Source organism: Rhododendron vialii, chromosome 8a (assembly GCF_030253575.1).
Source record: "Rhododendron vialii isolate Sample 1 chromosome 8a, ASM3025357v1".
Taxonomy (NCBI): domain Eukaryota; kingdom Viridiplantae; phylum Streptophyta; class Magnoliopsida; order Ericales; family Ericaceae; genus Rhododendron; species Rhododendron vialii.
In genome coordinates this window covers 19,333,938-19,347,000 of record NC_080564.1, presented here as the reverse complement: position 1 = coordinate 19,347,000, position 13,063 = coordinate 19,333,938, and the positions used below count along the sequence as shown (strand labels likewise).

The 13,063-nt window shown below is 38.8% G+C and overlaps 1 protein-coding gene and 1 pseudogene across 1 annotated transcript; one reads left to right on the top strand and one right to left on the bottom strand.

Annotated features, from left to right (window-relative positions):
* Nucleotides 1-3,368: 3,368 nt before the first annotated feature.
* On the top strand, nt 3,369-4,616 carry LOC131335744 (protein ALP1-like; annotated as a pseudogene).
* Nucleotides 4,617-4,729: 113 nt separating this feature from the next.
* LOC131335743 (uncharacterized) lies at nt 4,730-5,937 on the bottom strand. Its single transcript, XM_058371237.1, has 2 exons — nt 5,619-5,937; nt 4,730-5,452 (listed from the first exon to the last, which is right to left on the bottom strand). The coding sequence occupies exons 1-2, from the start codon at nt 5,913-5,915 to the stop codon at nt 4,784-4,786; spliced, it is 966 nt and encodes a 321-aa protein (XP_058227220.1). The 5' UTR covers nt 5,916-5,937; the 3' UTR covers nt 4,730-4,783.
* Between the last annotated feature and the right edge of the window lie 7,126 nt (nt 5,938-13,063).

The window sequence follows — 13,063 nt, the reverse complement described above, 5'->3', positions numbered from 1 at the left end:
AGAAAAGCCAAAACCCATGGATCTTACCTCCAAGAGTGAGAAACTCAAAACTCGGTTGAAACTTGAGTAATTAACATTTGAATCTTGAAGTTTGAAGATGGATTTGTGTAAAATTCTAGGGATTTGGCTGTGGGTTTGAGAGAGAGAGAGAGAGAGAGAGAGAGAGAGAGAGAGAGATTGGGGTCAATTTCGTGGTGTTAGGTGTGAAAAATGACTAAGGGTCTCTTTATATAGTGGGGCGACACGCATACGAATTTTTCAAATTTTTCCCAGGTGGCACCGATACCACAAAAAGCCTGTACCGGTACTACTCTCTTGAGAGTGATTCTGCAAGGCTACTGGATGACTGGTACCTGTACCACAAAAATTGGTACCCAGCCGTACCAACTGGAAAATTTCAAAAAATTTCTCCTTAAGTCGAATCATACCCCGATCAATCCTAACACACCCACAACACCCAAACACCATTTCGACATAAAAACTCATATTTCGACTATCCACCGAACTTTCGATACACAATAGAAAACGTATATCCATACAACCACATTAATAAAACATAATTCTATTCAAATTACCATTACCCATATTCGAAATAATTAAAGAAAAGAGAATTAAAATTACGGGTCTTTACACGATGACTCCACTATACCGATAAGCCAAAATCGAATACATGCACCAACAATGTAAATTGGTGGGAGCCACGCCAAAATCATCAAAACTGTTAGGCCCAAAATCGAAAGCACCCAACAATGCAACTGGTGACGATTCAAAAGCTGGTACCATAGGACATCAATCATGAAACCACCGGAACCAACCCACCACAATCATCCAACCCACCATTACTGCCCTACCAGCCACCCACCACAGCTAAACCCTATGCTACCGCACCCTATCAGATTTGAAACCGCAACAACCCACCACCACCAAAAACCCCCCATCACCACCACCACCGCCTCCGTGCACACCACTACTGTCGTGGACATCCATCGCCATAAACCTCCGCCACGACCACTGCTATGACCACCCCAAATCGCCGACGTGGTGTCGACTACCTAGAAAGGCCACCGTGAACTGAGGATGTAACTCGTCCAAGTTCAAATCAGAAAAAACAGAAACATCACTACCAAACGTTCCACTACAGCAAAACTCGCAATAAGGAGAGCTCTATTATTTAGAGAGAGAAATAGAGGTAGAGAAAAGGACGGAGAGGAGAGAGAAGAGGAGGACTCACAATAAGCTCGTTTAGTCCTTTGGGGAAACACACACACACACACACACACACACACACACACTCTCTCTCTCTCTCTCATACACACACACAATCCTAATTGGCACACCTATCTTTCTTCTCTTCGCCCCCCCCCCCCCCCCCCAAGGGTTTTTATACTCTTGTAAATGATGGGAGGGGAAGGCCATGGTACTAATTATATCATTTTCTTTTCTACTTTTTTTCTATATTTTATTTTTCTTCCACCTCTCCAGATCAACGACTTGTCATTTGATTTATGAGAGTTTTGGCTCTCGTCTTCTCGAGAGTTGTTAGTTTTATCTTTGGACAAATATTTCATCTGCAGATCCGCGGATTCTTTCAGAGACGATGTTATTTCACAATAATATTCGTGCCCACGATGTTTTTACCCTACATGATGTTTTTGGCAGGGCAACCCATGGTGGCTTGTCAGATCTGCAGCTTTTGGAAGTTCATTGGTGCGTTCATACTTGGTTGGAATTAATCTGATCGTCTGGGTATTTATTTTCTTTTATCTTTGACAAGCACTTTATCTCTTTGAGATTGCTGATTCTTGGTATGAATCTACGGTAGATTGTAAGTGCATCTATTTGCATCAAACTAAATATCTGGGTTGAGGTGAAAGATATCGACTGCCTTGTGTGTTTCTCATTTTACATTTAGATGATTAGTTTGACTTTGTCTAAAATATTTGGATTGAACTCCATTATGTAAGTGCCGCTGGGTCGTTATTTATATAATCTTCTCCATTTTCTAAAAAAAACACTGAAAATTCTTATAAATTTATAATTAATATTTGTAAGACTAAGCTAGCAAGCTTTCATAGCTCAGTTGGACCCATTTAGTAAGCGGGCCGGTCTTGATTTCTTGAGTTCCATCCTCGATAAAACCACTTTCAATTTGTTGGTTTCTCTTTCTTTATTTACGTCAGATTTTGCTTTTCAGCTCTTGTAAGTTGTGACGGAGGATGAAATTTCACATTCTCTGCAAGTAATTGGAAGACGTTCTTTGCTTAATTCCATGTTTGGCTCATGAAATTGGGGTAAAAAATTTAAACTGAACAGAGCAACACCACGTTTGACGCAAATCTTCACATAAACATCATCGTTTCTCTTTGTATGTACGATCTGAGAAGTCATTGGCATTGATATCTAGTAGGACTAATGCGTTTGCTAGTGTCTTTTTGTTTTCCAGTTTCCATTTTGCTTTTCCTTTCTTCGCTCCTAACAATGAAAAAAGAGTCCGTGAAAACAAAAGGTGTTTAATTGACATATTTTGAAGCTTAGGTGTGTAATATATTGAGTTCAAAGCTAAGTCGTTATTTTGAAGTTTTTTTTAAAGATCATCCCCAACCTAGCTCTATTTCTTCAAAATGGAGAATGGTTTCTTCAAAATGGAGAATTGAACCACTCTAACTCATCTGATCCATTTTGACTCTCTTAGAGCATCCCCAATGGGGATGCATTTTAGAAGAGGTTGTATAGTTATTTTAGATGTAAAAAGTGGTTAAAAGTTGGTTAGATGTAAAATAGAACCCATGCCTATCCAATGGTGAGATGTAAAAAAAAGATGGATAATTAACTAACTTTCCATCCTCCTTAATTTTCCTCAACTTTCTTAATCCTAATTTAAGTACTACTTCCGTTGAAAAATAATTTTGGTATCCGGTAATCGAGAACTTTAAAAAAAAAATTCCGAAAAAAAAAAAAATACTTCCGTCTCATTTTTTTTTTTACTTCTCATCCACTTCAGTTACACAATTTACTTCATCCATTTACTCCCATCAATTCTCAACCATGTCATTTAATTGATCCATTTACTCCCCACTCTCAACTACACCATTTACTATAGTCATTTACTTATATCTACTCTCACCTACATCATTTACTGTCATCTACTCTCACCTACATCATTTACTCTTATCTACTCTCATCTACACCATTTACTTCAGTCATTTACTCTTATCTACTCTCAACTACACCATTTACTTACCATCTATATATACTATCCTCCCCATTATTCATTCTCACACTCAAATCTATATACAGTATCCTCTTTCCAAAAAAATCATCATGAGCAATTTAACCCACAGAATATTACAGGGAGAATTTGACGGATCTTCCTCCGATGATGATGAGATTGCAATGGTGCAATTGATCATGGCCAGGCAATACCAAAAATTTCAAAGAAGATGCCAACAAGGAGGTCATGTTGGTTCTACAAGCGGTCGAGCCTGGATCCCCCGTGACAGAGTTGCTGCCGACCAACGACTCAATGCTGATTACTTTTGTGAGTATCCGCTCTATGACGAAAAATTGTTTCAGCAACGTTTTCAAATGAGTCGACCCTTATTTCACAAGATCTTGGGCAAACTCCAAGAGCATGACGTGACGTTCGTCCAAAGGAATGATGCGACGGGAGCAGCAGGTCTTTCTGGTATCCAAAAGATGACAGCAGCTCTGAGGATGATGGCATACGGGACTCCTGCTGATAGTCTTGATGAGTATCTCAAGATTGGGGGAAGTACAGCAGTTGAGTCTCTTCAAAGCTTCTGTAGAGGCGTTATCTCTATTTTTGAAGCAGAATACCTAAGAAAACCAAATGAAGCAGATACTGCAAGGCTCCTACATGTGGGCAATCAACGTGGTTTTCCTGGAATGCTAGGCAGCTTGGATTGTATGCATTGGCAGTGGGACAAATGTCCAACTGCTTACCATGGCTTCTTTAGTGGCCGCAGCGGAAAACCCACTATCGTACTTGAAGCAGTTGCATCGTATGATTTGCTTTCTTTGGCATGCCAGGTTCATTCAATGATATCAACGTGCTTGATCAATCTCATCTCTTTGATGATCTCAGTGCAGGTCGTGCCCCTCCAACCCATTTTGTTGTTAACGGGAGTCAGTACGACATGGGGTACTACCTTGCTGATGGTATCTATCCAAAATGGGCGACTCTCGTCCAAACCATTTCTCAACCACAAGGAAGGAAGAAGCAACACTTTGCGAGGATGCAGGAGGCATGTCGCAAGGATGTTGAAAGGGCATTTGGCGTACTCTAAGCACGCTGGGCAATTGTGAGAGGACCGGCACGATTCTGGAATGAGGAGGATCTAGGCTACATCATGAAAACATGTGTCATTTTGCATAACATGATAATTGAAGACCAACGTGATCACGATGCTAGTGATGAAATTACTGAACTTCTTTCTTCCAACCCAATTCAAGTATCGAGAGATATCACTCCTGCATTGGTTGATTTCTTTAAAAATAACCGCAGGATTCGATCAAATGAGGCACATCATTCGCTCCGCAATGATCTTATTGAACACCTATGGGCCCGTAATGGAGATGAAGAATGAGGTTCCCGTGTCTTGTATTTCATTATCGAGTCTTGTATTTAATTATCGAGTCTTGTACTTCATTAGCATAATAAAATGCATTTTATTATCGAATAGTACTCAACGATTACATCAAAGTCAAGATTATTACATAATTGCTAAAGACTATTACATATGACAATAAAAAATTATTACAATCAATAATCGGGAAAGTCAGGAAAATAACCGTTCGAACTTGAACTAGCCGTCCATTTAGCCAAGATTTCACCCTTGCGATACTGGTAATAAGCCTTCGTTTGGGGGTCTTGAACCAAATCCAAGTCCATTTGCATAATCCTATCTTCCATCTCTTTTTCCTTTATTGCTGCCTTCCTCTCCTCAAGCGCCACCCTCCTCTCATCATTTGCTATTGTCCTTTCCAAAGCCGCGACTCTTCTTGCTTCCATTTCAGCTCTCCTACCTTCCTTGTCAGATGTAGTTTGGTTGAATTTTTCCATCAAGTTTATCCATTCACGTTCCTCATTTTCTGATTTTTTGGTCTTCAATAATTTTGCCTTTGATGCTTTACATCCAGGAGGCCTCTTTCTTGGAGACTGAACACTACCTCCACTCGTAGGATTGCTATCTTCCATTGTAGTTGATGTGTTTGGAACTTGAGAGAAATCAGGAGAATCTAAGTTTGGATTTTGAGAGAAATCAGGAGATAGAGGGACCGAACTCATATCCATTTGTGAAGATCTTGGGTCGGAGCGAGGTGGGGTTAAATCTGCCCACTTCATACTGTGTTCTAAGATTGCCGGGCAACAATCCAAATTGGCGAAAGGTTTATTCTCAGTGTCTTTGTAATGTCTCTTCGCTAGATCAATCTATACACATGATAACAAAATTATTTAATTAATTAATTAGCAAAATAATAATATTAACAAATTTTTATGAAAACAGAAACTTGATAGAAGCAAAATAATACCTCATTTTGTTATGAAAATAAATTCTTATGAAAACAAAATAATAATATTAACAAATTAATAATACCTCATTTTGTTCTGTCATTCCACTTTGATGTTGCCTTTGAATTTGTCTTAAATGTCCACGATATTTGTTGCAAGCCTGCTGGATGATTTGCCATCGAGACTTGATAGAAGCATCCGATCGTACATCGCCTCCTGTGAATTCGGTGTATTTTTTTGCAACCCGATCCCATAATTTAGATCGTGGTTGATTGGTACCGACAATCGAGTCTTGACTAACGCACAAGTAAGCATTACAAATTGCTTCATCTTGATCGGAGTTGAACGATTTTCCTCTCGCACTACGATTTCCCTCTGCCATAATTGATACAATTTTTTTTTTGGAGGGTGTTTGTGGAGAATGGAGAAAATTTTTGTTGGGTAAAATTCTATTAGAAACACACATTTATAGGTAGGGAATAAAAATTACCGTTGCTATTTTTTGAGATCCGTTGGTAGCCAACGGTCGGATTCCCAGAAAAAAAAAAAAAAAAAACCAACCAACGGTCGGATCAAATGATCCGTTGGCTCAGATTCCACCCACTGACCCACCTTTACTCTTTCTTCTTTCTTCTCTCTCTCTCTCTCTCTCTCTCTCTCTCTCTCTCTCTCTACCTACGATCAGAACAAACAACAGAACCAGACCCCCTCTCCCTTCCTCCCTCTCTCTCTCTCTCTCTCCCCCTCTGAACCAGGAGAAACCCCCACGCCCCCCTCCTCTCTCTCTCTCTCTCTCTACGAACGGAAGAGAACGCGACGAGGAAAACGAAAGGGGCTGGATGAGGGTTTCTGAAGGGGCTGGACGAGGCTTCCATCTGCTCCGTCCATGAATCGTCAAGAATCGGGGTCGGAGACGGTGATCTCCGGACCTGGAATCAGTTTTCGGCAAGCTTCCGGACTGTTGCAGATTCTGGCGTGTTCATCAAAATTCCGGCGACTTTCCGACGAAATCAGGTAAATTCCAGCTGTCCAAAATTCTGGTATTTTCAGTTGGGTGATGACCTGTCAATTATAGCTGTAGTTAAATGGGGATGGAAATATCCATCCTCTTTTCCATCTCTGCCATTTTACCACCTGATTTGTTCCATTTTACATCCCCATTGGAAGGGTTTTTTTTGACATCTGGTTGTATTTTAAGTATAGCACCTGGTTTTACATCCCCATAGGGGATGCTCTTATTCTCCAAAACGGAGACATGGATTTGAGTCTCCATCAATTCTTTATACCTTACCCCCTTTTTGCCTTTTGATTTTAAATTTCAACACCAACCATATCCTTCGCACGTTTCAATTTATTTTTATGAAATAGGTATAACTGATTCCATGATTTTATTGGTTTTGAAATTTACACCATTGGCAACATCTTGGCAAGATCTTTCTAATGAGACCAGTATTGACCATGTTCATTTAACTATATAAAACATATAAAAAATTGGAGGAAAATTTTGGAGAGAATTTTTAGCGATCAAAATGAAGAATGTGAATTGGAGTTTATCTCCTTATTGCCTCCTTATTGATTTAGAGGTCTTTTCTGGGTTAAGTCGGAGTAATTGAATCTTGGTCTGCTTATCCCATCTCGGGAGGCCAGTGGTATTTGGTTTTTGGCTGGGGTAGATTGTTTTGGCGAGCCTTGGAATTTGGATAAGGGAGTGTTAGACTGGTTGGAATGGACGTGGTGTACGGGGTGGGGCCTCCTGTCGGATGCCATCATCTCTGGTTGAGACTCTTCTTGATGCCTTGTTCCTCTGTAGTAGCTGATCAGCTCTCTTATGCCAATTTGCTATGTTGCTACTAGTTCTCTGTGATGGTTTATCATATGGTCGTTTCTGATCGTGACTCTTTATTTCATTTCCTAGCCTGACAGGATGTGCTAGGGTAATAATTAGTTTTATGTAATAACTGCTACCCATGACTTCATAGGTTTCATTCCCGTTGTACTATCTTTACTCTTGGATAGACAATGCAATGGGGGTAAGATATTGTTATTCCGCTTACTTTACCTTACTCTCCATGCGGGTTATGCATAGGTTCTTGAAATATTTTTTTTCTTCAGTCTTCTTCTTTTCCTTTTTCTTTTCCTCCTAAGGTATGCCCCCTGTAAGCTGTACATTCGGTTAATCTTTTTTAATTTCAAACTAATTTACCCAAAAAAAAAAGTGAATTGGAGTTGATGTGGATAGTATGTAGTTATATTCTCTATACTTGCTTTTTCAATATAGTATTACTTTTAGTCTCCAAAATAGATATTTTTTTGAGAGATGGTTTCGAGATGCAGACTCCTAAGAGGTTGCAAATATTTGACTGTCCTGAAATTATTTTTCATCTGTGCATTCCAAATTTATCTTACAATGTTTCCCCATAGTAATAAAAATTTGAACTTTTATATTCATATGATGACTCTCATGTGACAGTTTCTAATGTGATGCAAAAATGAATTCAACGATTCGTGATTCATCTTATAGATCTTGATAATACGTCATACATACAATATATATATATATATACACACACACACACATACAATATGATATACGGGGCGGTTCCGGGGACACTTAAAAAAACACTTCATAGTTTCCGATCGAATTTTGATGATCCGAGCCGCTCAATGTGATCAGAACGTGATTTTAAGGGTCCCTGCGAGAAATCAGCAAAAAAAAAGACCGGGAAGGGCTTCATCCGAATAGTTTTTTATTGAACTTTATTGAACGGTCCAATAAAAGACTGCTCAAATCAAGCCCTTCCCGGTTAGTTTTTTTGCCAGTTTCTCGCAAGCACCCTTAAAATCACGTTCTGAGCACATTGAGCGGTTCGGATCATCATAATTTGATCGGAAACTATGAGATTAAGATTTGGAGTGTTTTTTTAAGTGTCCCCGGAACCGCCCCGATATATATATATATATATATATATATATATATATATATATATATATATATATATATATATATATATATATATATATATATATATATATATATAGGTAGAGCGAAAATTGGTATCTATTTGAAAATGAACCATCATGGGCGGATATGACAAATATGATTCCACCACATTTTTATCAATTGTTGATCAAACTGAATTTTTGCATTAATAATCTATGCAGTGAGATCTACATGAGATTTACAAGATGAACAATTCGTACCTTTAAATGAGACCATGTTAAATTTATTTTACGTCACATAACGCATCGTCGTCACAAGGAGTATATTTTATAGCCTTTTCATCATTAAATTTTTGTTTAAGTATGACCAGCGACCAGAAGGATTTCATCACAAAATTTTAGCTAACATCTAACAATTCCCAACCCCCCCCCCCCCCCCCCCCCCCCCCCACACACACACACACACACAACTTGGTAGAAACCACAAAGCACCACACAATTTAAGACAAAACGCAAAACTCCGAAGCATATATCTAGCGACATAACCGCTTTTCTCTGTCACTCTAGAGTAAGAATTAACATTTATTGTGACACACCAACCACACATTCACATCTTAGGGCATTCACACCCATAAAATGTCATTTTTTCATTACCATTGTCATTATTTAGCCAAAAAATGGCTAGGGTCTGGGCACATGTTTTGCCTCTTTAAATTTTTTTTGTGATGGGGCAAAGTTTGAGTTTTCACTATTTTCAACAAACATTCATACTTGAGTTTCTTTCCAAAATGATTCAACATAAAAAATCCGGGCCGTTAAATTTTTTCAATCATCTTTGTAAGGTTCTTCATTAAAATTAGATCAATTGGATATTGAGAGAGTCCAACTTTTGTGGTTTTCCTCTCTCTCTCTCTCAAATGGCATTTTAAAAACATTGCCATATATGGCAGAAAACATGGCATTTGCCAAATTGGAGAGCAAATTGAGTTTGTGGGTGTGTTACCCATTTTGTACCTTGTGCCTTTGTTTGACAATGGTACGAAATCTTGTCATTTTTTTTTTCTAAGAAAAAAAAATTATTAATTTTTATAATGGATTACAAAGATTAAAAGGATCAAGGGCACACCGGCAAAAGCCACCCGAGACCTAAAAGAAGGCAAGACGCCAACTGAAGCCCAAAAAGAACCACCGAAACCCAATCAAAAAGCAACCAAAGACCCAAACGAGCCTCACACCCAAAGCCTAAATCCCCACCACCAACAAAAATACATAGAGAAAGCCAAAACCAAAACCAAATAGCCGCCAATCAAAACCAAAAAAGAAGCAAGACACCTCAAACCCACCCAAACTCGAGATCAAAAAGCCATAGAGAGGGATGCATCCTCCACAAAATTACCATCATCCTCCGAGATATCCTCTTCCTCAAAATCATCTATAGGATGTATCTTATCTTTTAATTCTTCCTCTTGCATTTCAACAAATCTCTTCAGATTATAATTCCTCCCTCCTTTAATTTCAATACCCAAAGGGCGTGTTTGATTGCAGATTTCGTTTTGAAGGGATTCGTAATGAGGTGGGATTAGGATTGGGATTAAGAATGAGGTGGGATTATTAATGAGGGGATGAATCATTCATTCATGTTTGTTTTGCACAGGATTAGGATTGGGATTGGAATTGAGAATGAGGTGAGATTGTAAATAACATGTTTGTTTTGGCTAGGATTAGGATTGGGATTGGGATTGAGATGAGTTTTTAAACTAGTCTTGCTCAATCCCATGGGGATGGGATTAGTAGTAACACCACCCCCCCCCCCCCCCATGGTATTGCTAATACCCCCATTTTGGGGGATTAACAATCCCATGGGATAACTAATCCCCATCCACAAATGCCAACCAAACAAAAAATTAACAATCCTATCACCTTCTCAATCCCAATCCCTCCCTCCAAGAGGGTTATCAAACACGCCCAAAGTTTTACCAAAGTCCAACATCTTGCGAGCTTCCTTAAAGAACATTGAGGAATAAGGGCTTTTCTTATTTCTATGATTCACTTTATTGAATTTAGCCTCTATCTTGGCGAGGTGCTGTTTCTTTTTAATTTTCCTCTCCGATCTTCTCACTCCCCTTCTCATTTTAATTATGGCATCAACGGACGAACTAATGCCGGGAAAGTTACTCCCATCTTTCGAGTTCCGCCTAGGTAACCCTTCAACTGCTTCTACTCCCCCACTGAAAATAACATAATCCTCTCCATGAAAGGCCTCTCTTCTTTGGCGGTACTCGTCAAAAGACTGAGTAATACAACGTGAAGCACCTTCCTTTTGGTTCAAATCTACAAGTAAATTAATTCCCTCCACTTGAGCAGCCCTCAGGGAGTTTTGAGAATCCTGAATATCCTCCACTATCTCTAACCCTTTATCCGAAGCCTCCATAGGACTCTCAGCATATGCTATTCCAGTTAGCTGATTATTGAGATTCTCATGAGCTTCAAAAAAGTAATCTGTACCCCTTCTGTGTGTTGAGTCAGCTCCATAAGCATCATCACCCTTGACCAGACTTGCCTTACTAGCAACCACCTCATTCTCTTCAATCTCAACACTGGAAACTGAAACTGAGTTTGCCTTCCTTAACAACTGAAACTCTGGAAAAGAGGTGTCCTCTTGAACTCGCACGCGGAATTCACTGTTATTAGCTTGGATGTGTATCCACTCGTCGATGGAATCTTTTTCCGTTGCAATGAGAATTCTTCCATTCCCAAAAGATGTCATTTCCATAATATCCTCATCGACTGATAGAACTTCTCCTTAGATATCACCAGTTTTCTTGGAAGTATCAACACACCAAACGTTGAGAGGAACCCCCAAGCATTTAACCCAAACAATTCTCTCAAAACTCGCAATTTCTTCACTCCTTGGTTTGATTTCACTGAACCATCTTGATAACCATTTCTCCTTTATGGTTAGGTCCCTCATTTCTTTGTTCAGAAAAGTAATGAGAACACGACGACCCCCCATTGCTCTCACTAAAGTTCCTTCCACCTTTTCTTTCTTGAATTCAATCTCCAGATCCTCTATTCACCTTTTCTTTCTTGTCATTTTAACCATGCGGTGTGGATTCTCTTACTGTTTTAATCAACACCTCTATCCACTCTACACGTTTCAAATTTCATTGTTATCTCTTGGTAATTAGAGCACATAAATGGGATCAATATGGGTCAATAGTTAGGTACTAATTGCTTGTGTGTGTCACGCCTGGACAAGACTAGACTAGATTGGTCGATGGTATTTATACAAGAATAGACACAGAATTTCAACAGATGAGTGCGGGTGCATATATGTAAGAGATTTCACAAAATAAAATTTATTACTAGATTTTTAATAAAATCATTGGAGCGGCGGACATATATATAGCTAGCTGTCAAATATTCAAATATAAGTACCACTTTAAAAATGTACTAAATTTTCAAAGTTTAAAGGTGATAGCCGTCCCTAAGTACCCTTTTGGTCCGTCCTTTGATAGGAGGCGTAGGTTGTAAAAGCATCTAAAATTTTTAAAAGCACACCATCTATACCATTTGCTTTTCTTGATTACATACCAAAATATATTTAATCTCCGGTGGAGTAATCGGATGCCAAATGTCATAAATATTGACGATTTGAATATAAGTAAAATTTGCCCAATGTCAAATGTCATGAATATTGAATATTCTATATTTGCTTTTTCAACAGTCACTTGGTATAAAATACTATTCAAAGGTTGAGCTTGTGCAGTGCTGGTCCTGATATTTGGATTACCCAAATCCTAAACTTGGTTGTCCACTTATTATTAAGTCACTTGGTATAAAATACTATTCAAAGGTTGGGCTTGTGCAATGCTGATCTTGATGTTTGAGTTATCCAAACCCCAAGCCTGATTGCTTACTTATTATTAAGTTATAGTAGTAGAATATATAAGGATACAAATCAAAATTGTCCCATGGTAGTAGGGCCGAAGTCTTGTGGGCTTGTCCCGGGCCCCGGCTCTGAGCTTGTACGTAATGTATTCTCTTGACGAATGGAGACGAATGCTACGTAACAAACAAGGAAATAGGCTAGCTAAGGGTAATCAATCATTTCCCTCCAACTGACGTCCATCCAACGTGCGTGAGATTAGTAGATAGGGTGGCTAACTGCAATGACCAAAGCTTCTTTCTTAAAATAACGATAAATTTTGTGCACTAAGATAGATTTTGGCGATTCAGGCTGTTTTATCTTTATTTTATCAGTAATGCTACACACACAACAAAAATGCACAGATTTATTGTGAGGACCGCTACGGGTCTCGTACAAATGATTTAAGCCGTTCATTAAATATAAAACATTTTTTCAAAGGCCCTTTCAGAAAATTAGCTCAATCAGATTGTAACGCTCCGAATTTTGGGTACGTTAAATAAAACATTTTATTGAAATAAAAGCTGAGTCCGGCTCTTTTATTACAACAAAAACATAAAATGAGTACTTTTATTACAAACGGAAGGAAACTAAAGCTCCTAACTACAGCTCCGCTTGTTCTTCCATCACAGCTAGCTCCTCGGCTCCGAAGGCTTCCAAGG